The sequence below is a fragment of the Eleutherodactylus coqui genome, chromosome 7 (assembly GCF_035609145.1).
Source record: "Eleutherodactylus coqui strain aEleCoq1 chromosome 7, aEleCoq1.hap1, whole genome shotgun sequence".
NCBI classification, from domain to species: Eukaryota; Metazoa; Chordata; class Amphibia; order Anura; family Eleutherodactylidae; genus Eleutherodactylus; species Eleutherodactylus coqui.
The window spans coordinates 134,356,919-134,380,440 of record NC_089843.1 but is presented as its reverse complement, the minus strand read 5'-3'; the positions used below and the strand labels follow the sequence as shown (position 1 = coordinate 134,380,440).

At 42.2% G+C, this 23,522-nt stretch overlaps 1 protein-coding gene across 2 annotated transcripts in view; it reads right to left on the bottom strand.

The window, feature by feature from the left end:
* Positions 1-4,778: 4,778 nt before the first annotated feature.
* The window catches only part of MAML3 (mastermind like transcriptional coactivator 3), a 322,946-nt gene continuing 304,202 nt past the window's right edge, over positions 4,779-23,522 (bottom strand). Inside the window, exons 3-5 of one of the 2 annotated variants that reach the window (XM_066573728.1) lie at positions 20,620-20,847; positions 18,741-18,825; positions 4,779-12,428 (exon numbers count right to left, since the gene is read on the bottom strand). In XM_066573728.1, coding sequence (XP_066429825.1) covers positions 11,446-12,428; positions 18,741-18,825; positions 20,620-20,847 — 1,296 coding nt within the window. In that variant the 3' untranslated portion in view covers positions 4,779-11,445. The remainder of the gene's footprint in view (positions 12,429-18,740; positions 18,826-20,619; positions 20,848-23,522) is intronic. The other variant, XM_066573729.1, reaches the window with a different exon arrangement.

Sequence of the window (23,522 nt, the reverse complement as noted above, 5' to 3'; positions counted from 1 at the left end):
GTGGTTCCAAAAATGTTGTGCAAAAGTGGATAATCCTGACGGTTCACAGCCAGGGCAATAATCTGTGCTACAAATGTATTTCTGTATTATGATCATATGTTTGTATCTGTACTGTAACATAAGTAAAATACTATTTGTTCCCCAACTAATTATGTCCTTCCATCTTTTTACATTTCCTGGTATTTTTTTGTCTTATACCCTGTTTCCCTGAAAATAAGACATACCCTGAAAATAAGACATAGCATGATTTTCCAGAAATTTTGAGGATGCAAAATTATTTTTCAGGTTTTTTGAGGATGCTTGAAATATAAGCCCTACTCCAAAATTAAGCCCTGCTAACAGTTAATTAAAAAAGTCAATTTAAATAGTGTCCAGGCAGCTATACATGTAAAAAAGTTAAACCTTTTTGAACAAAAGTTAATATAAGACACTGTCTTATTTTCGGGGAAACACGGTAGTCACTGCATCCAATAACTCTGCATATGTGCTGTGCTAGATCATGTATCAGTTGCATACTGCTTAATGACCAGCTCTGGCATATGATTTGTTTGTAGTGATGAAGAAGTTTCACTGCAGGGATTTTCTTAATTTGTTTGGAAAAGTTGCAGCATTCTAGCCTTGTGGGGCACAGAAGTGAAACTCCAGGAAGTACACAATGCTTTTGTCTTTGTTGTCTTAATATAGTCATTTAGAGATATCTTTGGTTTTCGGATTCTTCAGATGGATATCATAGCTGTGTATGCCTTTTATTATACTGTAATACACAAGTATTGCTAAGCTGTCACACATTGTAACAGTCATAGCATTACTATTCTATTATATTCACTAACATTATTTCAGGTGTTTCTTAATAAAGAATGAGCAAAACTAATACTATATTAACTATCGTATGCATCTAACCCCATAGTGACGGCCAATTTGCCTTTTTACTGACCTCACTAAAGGCTAAAAACACAGTTAAATCTGTTGCTGTGGATTTCCATTCCCATTATGTATACATGTGGAGTTTAGTGTGGAATGTTCTGCGTTTTAAGCTGTGGAATGCAAAAATATTCTGCCAGTGTGAAAGGGCCCTAATGGGCTTTAAAATTGCACATACATCTTTTGAAGATGGTGGCTTGGCTAATTCCTGACAGACATGCTCCTGCTCTAACCATCAAGAGTGGAGAAACCTCAGATCCTCGCAGGGTAACCCCTAACATGCCAGAATCAATAGCAACTGTAGCATGTAAGCAGATGACAGGGGGAGGAGCTCCTTCTGTCACCCATCAGCACCCTGCAGTGTGTTTGCAGAGTACCATTGGGTTCCCATGGCAGCTGGAAGCCACCATGTCTGCCATCTAAGGGCGCCTACCCACTTGCGTTGCCGATTTTCGCGTATGAAAAACGCGGCGATTTTTGCACGTTTTCCTCGGGTTTTTTGCGCGTTTTTCACGGCGTTTTTTGCAGCCCTCCATTGACAATTATGGGTGCATTAAGAGAAAAATAAGGAGACATATGCAACTGACAGTTCCTATGTGAAAAAAACCCACGAAACGGAAAAAAAACCCCAGATGGACAAGAACACATTCTATACTAATTGCTCTTGAGAAAAAAACGCAAAACATCACAGGAAAAAAAATCGCAAGTGGGTAGGCACCCTAACTCGGACATTTATACCCTGCCTCTGGCAGAGTCTACTTAGCTGTTCTCATAAGCCTAGAAGAATGAGAAATGCAGTGTACTATCATAGAGATTCAATGCTCACAACTACAAGCCCTCTTGAGGGACTAAAAATAAAGGAAAGTTCAATAAAGTTTAAGGAAAAAAGTCCTTTAAAAAAAACAAAACAAAAACATTTTTCCCACAAAAGCCCTCTTTAAATAAATAAAATACAAAATAAAAATAAAAAAAGCAACTTAAAAAAAAAAAAAATAATTTAGGCTGAGGTCAGACGAGCGTGCTTTATGCACTGCTAAGGCTTACGCACTGCTAAGCAACGTGCAAACCACGCTGCTGTCATCCTGAAAAAGATCATGTGACCGGGCTGTCTCTAGGTCCGTGGAGCAGCCCGGTCACACATCTGTGGTGCGGGCTGCGTGCTTCCACGGCTCCCATAGGAGCCTATGGTAAGCACCCTGGGACAGCGTGCACCATGGTGCTGACAGGCGAATCGGCACTCGCTGTTCGTTGTTTAGTTTCTGCATGCAGAAAACTGATCAACATATCTTTCTGTGTAAACAGGCAGTATCACTTATGAACCACTGCATGCTTACTGTGAATGGAGGCAGGCAGACTGCAATGATCCTCGGCCTGCTCCACCTCCATTCAGTCAGCAACAGGGGCAACCTGTCAGGCATCTGTTGCCCAACAGATCGTTCCATGTAAAAGCACCCTAAGGGGTTAAAATGATCCCATTTTCATTGTTGATTTGGTGATGCTTGGATAGAATCAGGAAAGTCTGCATTTTCCTACTGCCTGCACTGATATATACTGATCATAGAGGTAGAAGAAAGGGGCAAAATCAATAATCTTGTCCAGTGTTCTATTTGGCATAACATCTCTTCCTCAATTGACTATTACTAATGTGCTCGTGGGTCCTCCTGGACCTTGTTTAGATTAGCTGCGAAAGAAGGGTGCCCTCCTACAATTTAGTGATCCGCGCTAACCACATGCAGATAGCCACTTATTGCCAGCGGGCATCTGCACTTAATTAGCAAATCCTGGTAAAATTAGCGGTCATGGTTAGAGGGAATCAACCGCAGCATCTGCAGGCACCCAAATAAGGGTTTTCCGTATATTTGCTTGGAAGATATGGCAAATGCTTTAATCCAAAGACAAAGGAGGAATTTCCTTTTGGTTGCTCAGGATTAAGACATGAAGCCTAAAGTCCAATCAGGTCCAGAACAAGGGTGGTGGAGCCGTCTGGGGAAAAATGGTTAGAGTCCCATCCCCAGTAACCGTGTCATAATTTGTGTAGCTAACTTTAGCAGGTCAAACAAATTTGATAACTTGTACCAAAATCAGCTGAATCTGACAGCTCAAGTTAGTTTCCCCTCTGATGTCTACTGTGGGAACCAAATCAGATATATTGAATTTTAACAAGATTAACCGGTTGACCAACTGAGAGATAAGCAGAGATAAAAGTGTGAAGCAACCACTTATCTCCCACATCTGTATGGCAATAGTCATGCACACTCAGACTCAGAATTTCTTCTAGTAAGCTACAGTATGCAAACAAATGGAGCATTGGTGCTTCAAACAAAAAGGAAGGAGCTCCAACCCTAAGGGTGGCTTCAAACACTGCGTAAATACTTCTGGCTGTCCGCAGGGGTAAACCTGCAGCAAATAGGCTGCAAATCCACAACTAAATGGTGCAGATTTTGCGGCAAACTTTGTTGCGGGTTTGCCATGGGTTTCATCCTCTGTATTTCAGTGGTTGAAATCTGCAGTCCGAATCCACAGCATAAATGAGCATCTACATCTGTGGACATTTTCTGCTCGGTGTAGAGAGGGTTTTTGAAGTCTCCTCCATGTGGCGTGTAGTAGATGCTGCAGATGTCCCTCAAGAAAATCTGCTGTGGAAATTCCACAGGATTTATGCAATGTGTGAAGGCAACCTGATAAATATTAGTAAAAGCTGCATTATAACATCTTCTGCACATATTAAAACTTTTATATTGTTGAAAAACTTGCAAACGTTAATATTTTGCCGCTCAGAATGCCTGGCAAGTATTGGGAGGTGAAGGCTTCTAGGTAATGGAGGTCCCTGGACAATAACTCCTTTAGCCTCATAATAATCCAGCCATGAGTAAAATTTGGTTATGCTAAAGGGGTTGTCCAGCTGTAAACTATTACTAGCCTATCTTCAAGTTAGGCAATCAATAGTAGATTGGTGCAAATCAGTCATCTGAGACCACTGCCGATCAGCTGTTCTCTGGGCCAGTGCGCTGGTGTGCTCAACTGATTTTCGCAGGAAGCAGACAGCTCTGTTCCCACTGCAGTGGCCTGGCTTTGCATTACACCCATTTACTTCAAGGGGAACTTGGACTATATTACCAAACTTGGCCACTGCAGCGGGAATGGAGCTGTCTTCTTCCTGCAGAAATCAGCTCAGTGCATGGACACACCAGCCTGCTATCAACTAAATGGTTGGGGTCATGGGTGACCAACCTGCTCTGATCTACTACTAATGGCCTAACCTGAGGATAGGCTATCAATAGTTTACAACTGGACAGACCCTTTAAAAGGAATGTGCACCTTTTCACCACATTTGATAGCAGCCTGGCAGCAGGGATCCTCAATCACTAGAACAAAGTGGCCTGCAGTGTTCTTCCAATAACTATGCCCATTTGGCCGACACTCTGTGATTTCCATTGCTCCAACCAATGCCATCTTGTGTGTTCCCTTGGAAGCAAGATTATCCATCCAGCTAACCTTAGATCGATAGGAAGGTGAAACACCAGCCCACAGGATTAGTACCAACTAGAGATGAGCGAGTATACTCGCTAAGGCTAACTACTCGAGCGAGTAGTGCCTTAGCCGAGTATCCTCCAGCTCGTCTGTAAAGATTCGGGGGCCGGCGGGGGTGCGGGGAGCGGCCGGAGGAACGCAGAGGAGATCTCCCTCTCCCCCCCCCGCTCACCGCCGCAACTCACCTGTCACCGGCGCCGGCAGCCGAATCTTTACAGACGAGCGGGAGGATACTCGGCTAAGGCACTACTCACTTGAGTAGTTAGCCTTAGCGAGTATACTCGCTCATCTCTAGTACCAACTTAACCATACTGACAGAAACTGCTTCTCTCTGCCCCCTCTGAAGTATGGTAGTTACGATGCAAGTACTAGTTGCACTACAATTATTTATTCAGAGTCCACACAATTGTTCTGTTCATATAACATTTTATTTTTCATCAAAAGTGGTATGCCAATATCACCTTTTCTACAGCCCAAGAATCTACAATTTCAAGAAACGACCCAATAAAAAAATCAGAAAACTCTAAAAAAAAAATTTCAAAAGAAAAATATGATCTGAATGGTGAAAGTCGATGGAAGATAAACAGTACAAAATTAAAATTTGATGTTATTCGAAGTGCAATACCACTGCATCGATGATGAGATAGAGAAAGAAATAAAAATACTCTATTTTAAACAAACAGTATTTATATTTATATATATATATATAATTATATATATTTCATTTTATTTATATCTTTGTACAGACATTAGACCCAGTGATATCCGCAGGATTGTAAAAAGATATTTACAGATAACCATTTTTTCAAACATTTACATCAGCACCATAGATAAAAAAGAAACATCATCTGTCTATATATTTACTTGGTCCCGATGTGGAGAGTATTTGGAGGAAGCTTTACAATGCCAACAGACGTGACCTACTCTTAGCCACACCCATATGTCTATCTGCCACTTATAGGAACATACATACTGAATCTCAGTACATAATGGGGGACTATATGTAGTGATTCAGACCGCAGGATCCGTCATACTCTTGTGTTTACATGCACAGAAAAAGTCCATAGAGGAGGAGTGTGTTTCCATACTGCCACATGTTTCCATGATAAGTGTCCATAGACAAGACAATATAGTATACATAGGTTTGCATGAACCTGTGGGCACGCTCGGTGTAGTAGCAAGCCTCGGCTCTCAGGGAAGAAATCGCTGAATATAATACACTGATAGGTGTGCTTACTGCAAAAAACATTATTCATTATTTTAGGAGAATCCCCTTAAAGGAGTATTCTGGGCATTTAACTCCATATCCATAGGTTATCGGCAGTTGATTGGCTTGGTCTGCCACTCAGGACCCCTGACAATCAGATAATCACAGCCCCGACACTCACTGCAGTGGGCTGGATGTTCACAGCTTCATCCACATTGGGGTTGGAATCAGAAGGGCAATAGAAGGTATAGCTTCCATTGATTTCAATGGGAACAAAGCCTTCTATTACACTTCCAGCTTCAACCCCTGGATCGGAGCCAGAAGGGCAACAGAAGGTATAGATAGAAATGTATGGAAGTTATATCTCCCAGTGCAGTGGGGCTGAGATCAGCGGATTGCTGGGAGTCATAAGCGGCAAACCCCTGCTGATCAACTATTGATGACCTATCCTGAGAATAGCTCAGTAATACTGTAAGGGGTTAATTGCCAGGAATATCCTTTAAGTATACCTGTAGAATAAGCCCGTTTTGTAAACACTCAATTTTCATGGTCACTTAGTAATTTTAATATGGAATTAATTTGCAGGTTTTGGTAAATGAGATTGATACATTGTCTTGCCTGAAAACCATAAAGTAATAAACCATAAATGTATAAAAATCCTCACATTGGTTTAATCTGCAAAATGGCGATTTCCACTATGTAGGTATTATATTTTCTATAAGGCTTGGGCTACACTATTTGTAGCAAGATTTTCCAATGGCATGTCATACTTGAGTCTAAGGCTACAAGTGGAACTGCTGCGGGAACATTTGGCAGTGGCAAATCTGCCCCAAGGTGGACAGCCTCCTTTGTGGCTCTCATCAGCGGAAGACAGCAGGGCACCAAATATAAAAAGCTATACCCGCCTCTCCTGGCACTCCAATGGCAACAATGGCTCCTTTACACCCAGCCTCCTGCGATGTCTCATACTATTTGACTGCCTGTGTTTGGCTGTAGTGATCACATGATTAACCAGCATTGCAGGAACCGGATGGACAGAAACAGGCAGAGCAGGCAAGGGAACCAAGGAAGCACCAGAGAAGGTGAGTATAATGTTTTCCTTTATTTTTAGCTTTGGATGGAGTTTTTTTTAAATTCAGGACTTGGGGACTTTACTGCAGATCCACAGGTCTCACAGCAACTGAGGTTTCTTGCAGAGTTTGACTTCTCCACTGAACTCAATGGGGAAAATCCTCAACAAAAATGTGACCCTTCAGCAACATAAATTGGTACAGTATGTGTAGATTTAAAGGGACACTAACTTATCAGACAATGTCTGCTCATCTAATAGCCTGTGTTTGTCTCATTGATCTTGTAATATACTTTCATTATTTTTTATTTTTTGCTTTACGACTGTAAATCAGGTTTGAAGTGCAGATCCTCTGCAATCCACTGCTTGTTAGGCATTAAGCTTCTGGAGAAAGTAGGATATTATGAAATGTTCTTAGCTGTGCGGAAGGGCTGTTTTCACTGGCTGCTCCCTGCACTCACACTGCAGTCAGTGTGTACACAATCTCTACTTCCCCTGATCTTATAGTTCCACCTAACCTGCCACTCAGCTTATTCTCATTAGATTGATCTTTATTAGCTGCTTCCCTAGGTCTTGTGTGTTTGCATGGTCACAGAATTTATAAAGCATACACTGTATAGAGATCACTATATATGCTGTGACCATGCAAATACACAAGACCTACCATAGTAAAGCAGCTAATAAAGAAAAATCCAGTAAGATTTATATTGCTTTGCCCATACCAAACTGGAGACACATAAAAGGCCTACAACATAAAGATAACTGCAGATACACACAGTTATATACACACTGACTGCAGATCAGTGTGAGTGAAGGAATCTGAGCCTGTGAAGACAGACCCTGCAGCTAAGAAGACATCCAAAAGTTCTAGTTGCTGGGGAAACTGAATGCCTAAAGACAAGCAGTGGATTGCAGAGAGGCTTCACACTTGAATTTACAGCGGTAAAGCAAAAAATGTTTGATGAAAGTATATTACGAGATTGAGATTGAGATTGAGATTGGCTATTAGATGAGCAGAAGTTGTCTGAAAAGTTAGTGTTTTTTTAAAAATCTACATAGCAGTTCAATTTACACACAAAAGTCTTTTCCACTTTGCTGTTACTTTATTCAGCAGCATTTCCATTACATGTGAATACACATAGTATTACTCTGAAGTGCGTTGGAGTAAAATGTACAAAATGTATTAAGTGGCCTCTTTAAACAAAGTTGCAGACGCCAAAAGTACTTTGTGTTATTACTTTATCAAATTGCTAGTAGATATACATACAAGGCTTATCACCAACATGCTCATATAGTCCATAGAATCCACAGACAGCATGCCAAAGCCGCGAGGCAAGAGAGCTGATGTGGCTACAATGCCGACAACAGTGACGTTTTGGGGGGAACTTTGTTTAAAGAGGTTACTTATGTGAAATCGGGATTCACATTGTGCGGCACTGCATGCCAAGCGCAATACATAGGAGTGGACTGTTTTTGTAAATGTATTAAGTGGTGCAACTTGGGCTGTTCGGAAGCAGAAAACTGTAATTTATGCTTTTTCCCACATCCCTCCTGCAAATGCCCTTCCACTTTTTTGTCACTTTTCAAAAGTGGAGAAAGGAGAGTAAAGTTACAAATTACAGTGCAACTTTGACTCATATCACTTGATACATTTCTCTCAATGTGTTCCTCTGGAGAGCAGCTATAACTCAATAGTTAAAATCGGAAAATCCTGCTACAAAAAGTCTATTTAGCCTCAGACTAAGGCCCGTTTCACATGAACATGCTACTGGCACATTTATGCACCTTATGTGGACATGTGGTCTACTGACCCAAACTCAGATAGATTTCTATGATACTCCGAGTTCAGGTCTGTAGACCAGCAGTTGGGCCAGGCCATTCGCCTGTAATATAGCCGCATAAACGCGCCCGTAATACGCTCATTTGAAACTGACTTAAAGAGGATTTGTCATGGCACGCAATTTACAAGACTGATGTCAAAGATTGTATTTACATACAGAACAATTCACACTCTACAGATTTTGTTGCGGAAATTTCTATGACTGTCCAATTCATTTATATGAACTTGCAAAAGTCTATTTTGCAGCTTTCTACGGAGAACTTTACGTCTTTCAACCCGAGGGGTTAAATCCGCAGTACAATCAACATGTTATACATTCAGAATTTGCAGCAGAAAGAATCCACTACATGTGCAGGACCAGAAGTCTGAAAATCTGGACCAGTGAAAGGAACTGCTGTGTGAACAAAAGTTCCTTTGTAAGGGCTCAGTCACACGGGCGCTCATCCGGGCGTTGCTGCGCCCGTGCTACTACACGAAGAAGACGGCCGCACTGCAGGCAATAGAGCCGGTCATGTGTTCTTTCTTCTGGCGGTGCGGAGAGTCGCCCGCACCTGCAGTGCGGCCGTCTTATCCTGCAGTAACATGGGCGCTTATCCTGCAGTAACATGGGCGCATCGGTGCAGGATGCGCCCGTGTGACTAAGCCCTCACATAGGGACAAGTGAAGTTGCACTGCCATGACAGCACCTCTTTACATTTACATCCCTAGGCTGCATTGATTGTAAGGATATTTGGACTGTGGCATACTAGCAGAGTTGTTCTCTCTCTGCTGGCTGCAAATAACATGTATAAGTTTTATCTCAGTGAATCAGGGAAAGCTACTGAGTTTTCAATGTCCATGTATGCAATAAAAAGAATAACAAGTGATAATAAGAAATACTAATAACATGACAAACAAGTAGTTTTTCATGTACATGTCAGAATTTCCAGGTTTTACGGGCAGTGCCAGAGATATAAATCTAGGGAAGTATGTTCAAATAGCTTGTACAGTTAAACTAGTTGACCAAAGCCCAGATTTCGGTCCACACTGGGCTCCTCTAGTGCTGCATCTGCTCTTCTACACTCCATTTTACAGTATGCCGGCGGTTACATAAGCATCTGCTCATTCAGCGCCGTCGCATTTCCCATTGACTGTGTGGTCACCTGCATACTGTAGAATAGAAGGTACTGAGCTCGAATGAGGCACAAACACACAATTAGAGCCGGCAAAATGAATGGCAGTATTAGCCGTCTATCATCACTGTTACAATGACGGTTACAACTAGTTTGGACTGGTAAACCTCTATAAAACTCGGATGTGTTCCTGAAAATGAGAGACGGCTGGTCATCTGCAAAAGATGACCCAGTAGGAAAAACTAGTTGTGGGGATACAAATATGTGCCTGGCACCATTCCGTTAACAAAAGTGAGTGACAACTTCGGATTATTCTTTGCAGTCAAGTAGGGGAGTGCTATTCTTCAAGACTCGTTCATAAAGACTCTCACTATTCAAAGCCATGATGGAAGTAGGAAAAAACAACTTTATTCTTGGGATATACATGTTATTAAGATGTCAACATTTACCATTATATAGCAGTGCAAATATGCCATCATATAACCTGTATTATGGCCATGTCATATGGACATATCAAGCAACCAGGTTTGCAGGGACCCGATGCTTTATATCAGTCAGTCTAAGAGCTAGGTGCTTTTCCAAAAAAAATGAGAACCCGAATAAAGCCAGTTAGGCCATGAAGGTACACTTCACAAACAGTATGGGGTAGAAGGAAAAAGGCTGTCACGTTTTCCGGTTAACATATTACACCAAAGTCACTGAATGGCCCATGATTGCTGTTTTGGCACAGGACTCTCTTACCTCTTCTAGCAGCAGTGGACACATATGCTCTGGTACCACAAAGACAGATATATATGTTTGTATACAGTGATTCAAGAGTGGACGTCTACATTCTACTGAAATGACCCGTTTTTTGTTTTTTTTCTCCATTTTATTTATACTGTAGTAGAAGCTCCACAAATGTGAGAAGCCATAATGAAAGAAATGCATTTTTTTTTACGAAAAGCTGCTGGAAATACAGGAAACTGCTGTGCTGATCAGCCCTGTGTATTAGGACAGTATCCGTCTATGTGTACATTAATACTTATTTGTGACCTATAAAGTATGGCCGTTCCTTATTTGTATCCAAAATATGATCTAGAGTTGAGTTTTCCTTCTTTGAACACCATACATATAGCATTTATTTGATATATTGCAGTGACAATTTGCTTACCATCTTGTGCAATTCCTGCATTGTATCTATCTCTATAATTTATTTAGGCTCTGTGTATAATGATTCCACTCATCACTAAGGGTATGGAATATTTATTCTACCTTGTCGTCTCCAGAAGTACTGCTGTGATACTTGTAACAGCTTCCTCCCCATTCATTTTTTTTTTTAAAAACCTCATGGTTGGTGGCTAAGCCCGTTAGCCAAAAGTATCAGCAACTTCAAATAAATTACTTTACTCCGTACTGAAACATTGCTTCTCCCTTGATATAAACATTTTTCAGATTTCTTCTATCATTGTGCAAAGCTTTTGCCTCTTTTGACTTTATCTAGCTCATGAAGCCATGTCATGGATAATGAACTTTCACCATGGAGCAGACCAAACTCTTTCACCTCCGGTCAACATCTGACCTTCTGAGGCTGCGGACCATAGGGCATCCTTTTCCACTGAACCCTCATTTTAAAACATGCAAAGCTGCTGTCGCCTGAACGGGGATGCTTTACTACCTGACATTTCTGTAACTGCCTGCAGTTGTTGCTTATCTGTACAGAACAGACCTGGACAGGTGTACTGTCATTTTCCATTGAGCCCAGCATAATTCATTCTTTTGAATGTTAAGACTGATTTCCAAACAATTCGTCAAGTTCTTGCATCCACTCATCTCCAGGTCCTCTGCCCATAATGGAGTCTACTAAGTCCGTACCATCTGCAAGTCCTGAAAAAGGACCGGCGCTTGCATCGGTATAACTGTATGACATGTCCTGTGCAGGATTCCTGTCATAACCCTGACCCTGGTTGCCTTGAGGAAAGTTCCCACCAGGTAATTGCTGTGTTTGAGCTTGATTAAAACTAGCCATACTCGGCACACCAGGGTTCATACTCGGCATCATTTGTCTGGACTGATTGGTGCCTTGTTGTCCAGGCAATGACTGCATCATTTGTCTGCTCATTGCTGGGTTTAGGGCTCTTACTGTTCCGGTACTATCAACCACACTTTGACTAAGTCCTTGCTGAAAATGCTGTTTACTCATTCTTGACTGCCCAGTTTGCATTGGATAACCTGATCCATTGTTATAAGCCGCCATTTCACCACTAGTTCTCATTCCTGGTAATCCACGTTGCGGCCAGTTTTGTGCACCCTGGGGTATGGATGTCATCATGTTTTGCAGTCTTGGGGCCTGAGCTCTGGCCATAGGTTGGCCTACTACAGGCCCTTTCATTTGCTGATGTTGTTGAGGCATCACAGAGTTTACAAGCATATTCTGACTAAATCCTCCAACCATTCCCATTGCTTGTCCTGAATTGGGTTGCCGCGGGCCTTGCACAGCACTATGGGCCATGTTTATGCTGTTTTGGTTTGGGTGCTGCATCATTTGGTTTATTCCTGTGTTCATGCTGTACATGCCAGGCTGACCTGATGGTGTGTTGCTATATGGAGCCATACCCATTTCTGGCTGGAGTGGTCCTGTAGGCATTGTGCCTGGATTTTGTGATGGACCCATAGAGAGCATGCCGGTATTCTGTGCCAGAATTCGGGTTGCCCGCATGTTCTGAAGAGCTGCTTGGTTTCTTGCAACTGCAATATCCTGCGCAGAACCTGCAAGCAAGAAGAGAGGTCATGAAATTAAAGCTAGATATCTAAATGCATGGAAAATCTAGCGATATAACAAACATATTTGGCCATTCATTATGAAATATGTCAAACCTATACTAGGATCAACTCTACATTGTCAATATCTATACAGGGTTTATGTCATTGCCCTCAAACAATTGCCATATTTCTGGGAAGAGCTCCATTGCTCTCTGTTATATGGGAGCATGCATTGCAGAATATCTGTCACATGTAATATACAGAACAATGCACTAACTCTACTGTGAGATCTTGATACTTATTACAGTCATGCGTTGAGTCGATAATGTATTCTTACACCTGAGCCTTCCCACATTAGGTTGGTTATTCCGTTGTCCTATTAAACTTACTTCATCGCATCTTTATTCCAGTGATGAGATTGTGTCCTCATTTATGGAATACATTTATTGTGCATGTGTATGTAATTTTGAAATCTCCACAAATGTAACTAAGGGGTTTGACTAATCAATACAACATCTCAATTCAGCCGGGCGCTTTAGTGAATTAACTATTGTTCTGCGCATTCAGGACTATTGAAATACCATTGTTCAGCTACTAATCAATGCTCTATCGATAGTACTATTGGGATGAATACAGTGGATCTTGAATAACAATTTGGCAATTACCCTAAGTTCAAGGTGTTGTATGTGGAGGAATAAAGGTAGAGATCAATATAATGTGAAAATTGCATGCCGCGCTGGGGTTATAATGTGTAGCCAAACAAGTCTAACCTCAATCAATAGAGTAAGTCGAAAGCCACATGTGAGTCTCAGTGACGGGCATCATGTAATATGGTGAAATTAGTGTTCCATGCTGTACATATCTGGAATAATAACTGTATATTATAGTGTACACAGCCTGGAGGCTAGAGTAATTATGTGTTGACTGTTCTACAGACTACCAGATATCTAACATGGATTATGTGCTACACATCCAAGGACATCCTTCGGGTTTCATTCACATTCACATAATGGGAAACTTACCTAAACACATGGAAATGAATAATGAGCTCCGTCAACAAACCGGATATTATATCCACTGCACAGATATCCAGCACTCCGCAGCTCTCGTCTCTAATACTCCAGTGATGCTACTACTAGGCTATCTGATCTGTATCTTCACATTATTGTGGGGGCTTCCCTGCTGGTGACCCCTATCTATAAATGAAGCTAAGAGTACCCCCCCTGATATTGTTCTTGTGCATGGATGCAGCAGTGGATCAAGGATATATCTAATGGTAAGGAGTAATTGATTTGAAAATTGCAAAAAAGGATAAAGCACAGCCATACAATATACACAGCTGTGCAGTAGGTAATATCTGCTAGGAAAACACTCACACTGTTTTCAGGCTATTTTGTTCATCTTTAAAGGAACCTATACATTTTTTAAATAGACCCTTTGGTTTTTGGACAAAATCTAGTCCCAGGAAGAGAGGGGGAAGGGGTATATTCTCTGCCATTGTTCTCTTCTGCCATCGCTTCGTTCCAGGTCTCACTTTTGCCTATCCAAGATGGCTAAGCCAATCTTCAGACCTCTCAGAAATGTACATGAGGTCCAACCTGGCATAGATCTTTGGTATATTTTTTGCCAGTTTGTGGTGTAAGCTACGCCCCTTCCAGACAAACCCCGTCCACTTTTTGAAAAAATGGCAGGGTCAGTGCAGAAAGCTAAATAGACACAAATTTTTGTGCAAATACCTTTTTGTGCAAAAATATGCAACTTTTTTATGCCACAAATAGGGTAAAAGTTTTTATAAATGTGCCCACTAAGTTCCTCTTAACACTTGCATCATGCCTTCTGTTTTAAAATAGTCTATGACAAATATGAGGGATTCATTAAAATCTTTTTTGCTTTATTTCTAAAAATACACTTAGAATGGGTCTGTAAGATGTTCATTTGTTACTGGATAGAGCAGCACAGCATAAAAGTATACCTATAGAATGTATAAGAGGGAGCAGTACCTCCTATGCCTTGGTGCCTTTGCCACACAAGATAACACATGGTAGGTGTGGGCTCGGTTATAGATTTTTCATTGCACACAGGAGATTCAAGCTTTGCCTATGATGCAGGACACCAGACAGTCAAATGGATCTATAGCTCCCGTTCACCAGATGGAAGCTTTTGGCCTCCATTCAGCTGGTATCTGTCAAGGATAGAGTGTTTTCCTGGATGGAATAGTGCAGACTGGGCTATTCCATGCAGATGGATCAACATTGGGGGCTAATAGGCTGAACTCTTTTTTCAGCCTAACATACTATGTTACTATAATACATGCCTACTGTAAAAAATATGCATCCATTAAACAGATAGCATAATAGTCTAAGGGTGCTGGATAGAGATGAGCGAACGTACTCGTTTAGGGCGATTTCGCAATCGAGCACCGCTTTTTTCGAGTAACTGACTACTCGGGCGAAAAGATTCGGGGGGCGCCGGGGGGTGGCGTGGTGGAGCGGTGGGTAGCAGTGGGGAACAGGGGGGAGCTCTCTCTCTCTCCCCCCTACTCCCCTCTGCAACCCCCCGCTCACCCCCGGCGCCCCCCGAATCTTTTCGCCCGAGTAGTCAGTTACTCGAAAAAAGCGGTGCTCGATTGCGAAATCGCCCTAAACGAGTACGTTCGCTCATCTCTAGTGCTGGATGCCACTGAATAAAAGCTGTCACAGGCATTTAATGGATACATCATGAGCCATGCAATAGCTTTTCATGATGTACCTGTTAAACGGATTTCATTATAGTCTATGGGCGACAAATGTGTTAAACAGATGCCTATCAGTGGCGTCCATCACCCATGGAGTATAACGAACACTTTTTTTTACAGGATGCCATTACTACCATCACAGCCTCCACTAAATGTATCTTTTCCTGTTGCATATGTTTAATAGAAGTCATTAACACAGGTCCTTACTCCTTATGTCAAACAGTGCCAAAAACCTGACAGAAATTACCGCAGAAGTGTGACTAGAACCGAAGTGCATTGCCAATTAAACCCAATTGTCCCTTTTTAGCATTTCCCCAGCTGTAACATAGTTGCAGTATTCCACAGCACTACATTAATAGAGGAATGAGTGGAAGGAAGAAATGTCAGCCAGAAGAGCGGAGTGATTGAAGCCTCTGTCTTGGCGTCTCTGTGTGGCATAAAGATATAGGCAGAGCAGCAGGCTTTATCATGACATGATGAATTATTATTATCCAGCGCCTGGAAAGGCCTGATCTATGCAGTAATCCCACCGGCAGCTAAGAGGTCAGGAGCATCAATCTTGGCTTTACTATTTCCAGATTGCAGAATGTGTGTGACATGCAGTCAGGATAAGTTACACGGGGAGCAGACACAGGTGTCATTGCTCCTGTAATGCCATATCTCTCAAGCCATTGTGCAGATAACAAGCCTTCATCAATACTGCAAGCTTTTGTTTTATTATTTGCTAAGCCATTTTGTCTGTGGAAGAACAATAGAGTTTAGTGCGCACTTTATCTTCACTAGCCAAGATATATAGTTGACCTGTAGAGCACAAGACTTGCCTCCGACTAAGGGTCCCTTTAGACCTGCCGGTTTGTCGTTTGAACGAGCCAACTATGCCAGAGTTCGTTTGGCCGCCTGTTTATTATACAGGCAGATACATCGTTGGCGGGTTCAAACGAGAAATCGTTCGGTCGTTCTCATTCACCGTATAAGTGAATGAGAAGAACGGAACGGTTGGTATTTAAACCGAATGATTAGTGACCAAGCCAACGCTGATTTTTATGCATGTATTTATGGTTCATTTACACTGACCGATTAACGTTTATTTTTACTCATTTGTACGATTTTTTTGAATGATAATCGTTCCGTATAGAAGGGCTTTAAATCTGTATTCTCCTCTGTAAATATTTCTATAAGTTAAACAGTATATTCTAAATATATATTAGTATATTTTTTATATAAATAAAAAATAAATCTTGTTATTTGTAGAGCGACAACCTATTCCGTAGCGCTTTCAAGTAATTTATTTATAACCACTACCCCCCTCCCCACACCAAGCTGGGTACTCATTTTACCGACCTCGGAAGGATGGAAGGCTGAGTCAACCTTGAGCTGGCTATGCAGGGATTGAATCTGCAACCTTCAGGTCATGAGCAAGAGCTAAGAACTGCATTTCTGCTACCTTAACACTCTGCTCATGTGTATCTTAGTTATGTTTTCAGTGCAACATGGTCACAGTCCATCTCCAGAGGCTACATCCTCCCCGCTCTCATGACTTGTCTGTTTTAGTGAATACTTGTATTCCTAGTCACATATTCTGGAGCAACTTTTATTAAAACTCAGCATTATGTCGTCTCTCTGTTATTGCTCTAGGCTAAATTGACAATTGGAGGTTACCATTCCCATGGTCAAAGGGGTGTATCCCTACTCAAAAAGCACAGATTGGACAATTTGGTCAGACTGTGTGGATATACTCCCCCAACTGGTAACATCCAATTGTCAATTTATTCATAAATTTCTAGGAAGAACAACAGAGTAACTGCACTATAGAAAGTTCTATAAAAAGATGCTCCAGAATTATTACATTATGAGGAATACAAGCATTTACTAAAACACAGAACTCAGGGCAGATGGCAGAGCCACTTCAAACGGGTCGTCTAACTCAGGAAACCCACTGGGTATCTTATCTGAACACTTATCTGCCATATACATGGAACAGCAGCTACAAAGATTGTTGCTGAGTCTCTGGAGACCGGACATATCAGTGTGTTATGTGGACAGTCTATTGATTTTAAAGGGCACTTTGTAATGCCCCATTTCTCATGTAGCGGTACTGTAGGGAAATTGTACAGTTGCTCCAGAATCTCTGTAGATTATGCTGAACAACTGTGACCAGCAGGACATCATAATTCATTTGTTCGGGGGCAAAACAAACTAGAATAGTCTAAAGCAGATAATCCTTTAAAAAAAATTGATAATTATTTCCTGGTATTTAAATAGGGCCAACATATTCCATGGTAGTGTGCAGGCACATTGGTATCAGCTCCCTGCTTGGATCACATCTGATGTTCCCTACCCATCAAATCAGTGTAGTCCAAATTAGCTACATTTATACTATAGGAACAAACATTTTTGTTTGGATAACAGGTTAGTATCCAGAATATTCTCTTCTGCAAAAATGTATTGCAGTTGCAGTGTTTGCACATTAAATGACAAGGGGTCAGAAAAGTAGTGCAACAACTGTTAGAAAACACTGAGCCACACTTAAAAAACTTTCTAAATCTTGTTCTGCAACATGCACAACACATTTTAAAAAAGGTGCAGTGTGGTAAAACAACTCCTGATTTATTCCAGAAGTATATTAGTGTAGCATAGATGTATGACATCATGAGGTGGTTTAACCTCTCATGGAAGACCTCTGGGGAACATTTACATGTTTTTTGCTCTTTTTATTTGACACTTTCCCACTGTAGCTGGGGCATCCATAGGAGCCCCAGTTACAGGGGAAAACATCCCTTTTGGTGATATTAGTCACTGGCAGAGCTGGCCAGGGTCTAGTATGACCCTGCAGCTCTGCTATAGCAGGGAATCCCAGCAGTCACATGACCCCTGTGCTCCCATAGTGGAAGTTACACTTCTGCTTTCAATTTTTAGTACACAGCGCTTTAAGCCCTGGACCAGGCGCTGTATACTTACTGTGCCTGGTCCTTAATGGGTTAAGGAAATGTCTAGTATACTGCAAGTATTTTGCAGCATGTACTATCTGGATAAATTTGCTGTAGTCTGCTCCATAATAAATGACCCACTGTCTCCTTGCAAAAGTGATGTGCTAACATTTAGTTGTACCTGAGACCCAATGGACCCATAGATATTATTGTCAGTTGTAGCAGATCATTTATCTGTGTTAGCCAGCTTCAACATGATTGCTCAGCCAAAAGGTATTTTGGAGGTTTGTTGGTGACAATTATCTGTGTTTTGGTCAATAAAGAAATATTCTTAGTAGCAAGAGGCATGCACACTTCACAACTGAGCATTTTGGTCAACACGAAAGAGGTTGCAAGGGATCAGAAAAATCTGGCTGCTTTCTAGCATACGTCGTGCCTCGTCTGCCGACAGGTTGTGTGTGATATTGAAGCTCAGCCATACACACTTCAGTGCAGCTGAGCTTCAATAGTTCACACAACCTGTGGACAGGTGTGGCACAGTCTTTGGAAAAGCAGCCATGTTTTTCTAATACGGGACATCTACTTGATGTGCACTCTTTTATTTAAGGTGTTGCAAGCCAACTTCAATGAATGAAACTGTTTGATATATGCCCTCACCTTGAAAAGGATTGACTTGCTGGACTGCATAAGGATTCCTCTGTTGCTGGAGATGTTGTCTGTTCATGTGCGGTTGCTGTAACTGCTGTGGAGATAAGAGAATCATGGTAAAAGAAAATAAAGCTATGTACATAACGGCATGAAGATCCCTGTAAAGTCAGTGCTATTCTGTGTGATACCCCCCCAGAGTAGAGAGGGACAATGACTATCATGACAATGACAACATGCATACACAGCTCATCTACATACACAGTCACTGGGGTGAATACCAAATTATTTAGCCTTGCAGAATGTTTTTGGAGAGTAGAAGGATGCAGAAAACTAAGAGGAAATATCGAAAGGAAGAACGTACTAACTCCATGCAAATGATGCTTTCAGTGGATTTTAACCTATGTGAATCGCGGAATTTAACTGCACTTTAGCATCACAGGTTTGGTTGCATTCTAGCATTTTCCACTCTGTTACAGATCCAGAGCCACCCATAATGGGAGGCGGAGCAGACCCAGCCATCCCAGATCAGGCAGATCACTCATGAAGTATTCTGCCTGATCATAGAGGTATATGTGAGGACATACATTACTCTCTATCCTTTGTCCTGAGCTGATTTCTGATAGGTAGACATGATATGAAAATGATTAACCACATTCCGCTTCATCAAACAACAAGACCATTTTGGAAAAGTGAGTAACTCACTAGCCATTAGGTATGAATTAATGGCTTCACCACCGTAGACCACCAGGGATGCTGTAACAAAACCTTTACTACCTTAGACCACCAAAGCTGCTAGCATTAACCAATCCACTATGGTACCTTTTACACTGGACAATCTGTCAGCTGCAGATACCCAACAGTCGTCCAAGCGATAATGGTTCCTGTGCTCTTACACAAGACCGAGCATCGCTCAGTGAATGGAGGTGGTGCGGGTCGGGAGTTGTTCCAGCTCACCCGCCTCTATTCCCAATAAACAGGCAGTTGTTCAACAGTGAACAACTGCCTGTTTACACAAACTGATCCATCATTCACAAGCTGAAACTGAACGACAGACAAGGAGCGAACAAATTCTCGTTCATCATTCAGCCCGTGTAAAAAAGCCCTAAAATAGTCCACCAGCAATATCTGCATTAACTCACACAGATAAAAATCAACCCCAAGCCACCTTACAGCACCAGGAGGGATATTATTCTAAACCTCCAGCCCGTCTTAGTAATGTCTACCATTAACTTGTAAGGCAGCTAGACCCCCAGCATATTCAGTGTGAACCTGTAATCAACCCTAAACTGGGAAACACAAGTTAATAACCCCTAATGTAAGTACTTTTAGAGGTTGTCAAAATATTCAGGCCTTCAAAAAACTGCATATATGCTTTTTCCTGCTTGGGTCCTGTTCCCCCACAAAAGTTTACACAAAGGCCCTAAAAATGGAACTGGCAGTCCGGCACAGATCTGCATATGAAGAGACCCCATAACACAAAGAAGCACACAGTGATGACTTTAGATCCATACTTTGTACTTGCAGACATGCATTGCATTAAACAAGGCTGCTAGAGGGCACTGTTGTTTCATAGAAGACCCGATGAATGATTTCATCAAACTCAAAAGTTGTCTGTTTTTCAGATTTTTCACAGCTTGTCAGATACAAACATTTTGTTTTCTATCAGTATAAAAAGTATTAGATCTTTCTTTTTTTTTTACATATTTTCCTTGTGGAGTGGAAGCTGCCAATTTATGAGAACAATAAAGCACATTGCATTCCATGGTGCCATTCCAAGCAATGGTGGAAAGCTTCATGCAAATCAGAGGAAATGGCTTCATTAATCCAATGAGGACGCATGAAGATAGTTCCGTAGATGAGCCACAGAGATAAGTAAATGTTACTTCACCTGCTCAGCCAGTATCTGCTGTTGCTGCTGTCTCTGCTCCCTGAGAAACTGCTGCTTTTGTTGCTCCATAGCATGTAGCTGAGCCCGTTGCTCTATAAGCATCTGTTTCATCATTGCAGCTTGAGGCTGGCTAGGCATGAAGCCCGGAGCCCCTGGGTTGCCACTTGCTCCTGGCACAGACTGTTGCATGGGTCCCGCAGGTCTTGACATGCCAACTGTATTCTGTTCCTGTGTAAAACAAGGAATATCTGTGATTACCAACATTGTGCTGTATATATCAATATTAAACGGACCAACTGCTTGTTAAAGAAGGAAATCCTGTATGCTAAACAAGGGCTTGTAGCTGGCGGGTTTCAACTCCCCCCCCCCCAAAAAGAACCCTTCCTGGAATACACAATGGCTCACATCCACTAAAAGTGGCATATTTTACGCCAGGCTAATTGGAGGAGCTGGTTGGAGTGATTTTTGTCTTAATAAACTTGAAGAATTCTGCTGTCTCAAACAGACAGAAAATCAAATCTGCGCCTATTGTTAGCCGCCTCTTTGGAGAGAACGCGCACTTTTCTCAGCACTTTTCATAATAACCCGTAGTACAGATTATGTGCATCTTCCACAGCTCTCGCCGCACAATGGAGAGATTCTGGAGTTTGGCTTGCAAGGTCTTCTAGAATTAATAATTTAATTGACAGACAATGGAAGTTTATATGGCAGGTCTTGGTTTATTATGTGAAAAGTGGCTAATTGTGGCCATTTAGTTACCGAGGAGTGAAAACGGTCGGATACGTTATATATTTAAGGTATATTTTACAATATACAGTATCTGTGCCATTTATCTGGTACATATAATCCATTAACACTTAGAGGGGGTGTCTCATGAAGATCGAAGCCTCAGGTCCAGCTTCTTAGCTATAATGTACTAAGAGGCGTAACTTAAAGCTTCTGGGCCCCAATGCAAAACCTGTAACAGGCCCCCAACTATAATGGTTTATTCATAGTACTTGGCTCCCTATTTGGAGAAGAGAGGCCTTATGGGCCCCCTAAGGCTCCTGGGCCGGGTGCAACTGCATCCCCTATAGTTACAGCAGTGAATGTACTATTATGACATATTACCCATCAAATGAATAGCCAACCATATAATGTATGGATGACTCGAGTCCATCACACTGAGAGTCATTGTTTGTTAGCGCTCTAATTTGGCTCCTCTCTTTAAAGGGGGACCCTCTTCTATGATGACCATATGCTCTAGGGGGCGGGATTTTCCTCAGAATTTCCGCCCGTGCCTGCCTGCATAGGATTGCATTACAATACACAATCCTATGAAGACGGACGCGATCTGTCTGCGTGAAAATGCACGCGGAAAACAAATCGCGGCATGCTCTATTTCTGTGCGGGTCTCGCAGAGCCCAGCACAGAAATGTCACTCCCAGGCCGCCGGCTCCGCTCTGCGCATGCACCGGCTGGCCGGCAGCCTGCACATCACAGAGCCGGAGCCGCGGGAGAGGTGAGCGCCGCACAGGTCCCTGCAGGGGCTCGGGTCGGGTCCCGCTGTGAGAATTCTCGCAGCGGGATCCGATCTGCCCGTGTGCAGGCGGCCTAACACTTGCTCCAAGGCACCAAGAACTGTGTATAAAAACAAAAAATAAATGTTTTCAAACAAATCCTTTAAAGATCTTATAGGAACTATGCCCTATAAACTAAAACATATTAGTCACCTGTAAAATGTGTTCTCCAATGGTCAATTTTTGTCAAGTCTTAAAAATTCTATTCATGGCAGCCGGCGTAGATGCAATTATTTCTGCCACTTGGGTTGTCAGTCATCATTTCTAGCCTCCTGAACAATAACTTTTCGCAGTCACACAGAGATGCATCCCCATTTCCTGTATTGCTGCATAATCAGACAGGTTTGTCATTCAGGAAACTACATTCTAGGTGACAACCCCAGTGGGATCTACATTGAACAATCGCTGCATTAGGAACACCTACTCAATTACAGGTTAGTCCAACTTTTTGGGCAATCATGGCTTTCAGACATCAGATTACACAAGGTGGCTAACATCCTTCATACTCAACTCGACCCATGCCTGCTGCAGCAACTTTATCAGTTGGTGTACAATTTGTGGATAAGTGGGAGCAGCCACTTTCTGGAAATATTCAACACATATTCAATGGGGTTGCAGTGCGGTGAGTTTGTGGGCCAAGGCAGTGTGGAGAATTGGTTGTAGTATTCCTCCAACCACTCCTCAGTGATCCGAGGTCAATGACACGGAGTGCTGTCTTATTTACAGACGGCACTGTAGTCGGGGAAGACTTCCTGAAGATATGGGTGCAGATGGTCAGTTAACAGGTCCCAGTAGCTTTCATGGTGTAGGTACAGGTGCAGATGACTGCAGGCTGTATGGTGTAGGTATGGGTACAGGTGCAGATGATTGCAGGCTGTATGGTTTAGGTATGAGTACAGGTGCAGATGACTTCAGGATGTATGCTGTTGGTGTAGGCATGGGTACAGATGCAGAGGACTGCAGGCTGTATGCTGTAGGTATGAGTACAGGTGCAGATGACAGCACAGCAGGCTGTATATTTTAGGTAGGGGTACAGGGGCCGATGACTGCAGGCTGTATTGTGCAGGTACAGGTGCAGATGACTGCAGGCTGCATGGTTTAAGTATGGGTACAGGTACAGATGACTTCAGGCTGTATGGTGTAGGTGTAGGCATGGGAACAGATGCAGGTGACCGCAGGTTGTATGGTGTAGGTATGGGTACAGGTGCAGATGACTGCAGGCTGTATGATTTAGGTATGGGTACAGATGACTGCAGGCTGTATGATTTAGGTATGGGTACAGGTGCAGATGACTGTACGCTTTATGGTGTAGGTAAAGGGGCAGATGACTGCAGGCTGTATGGT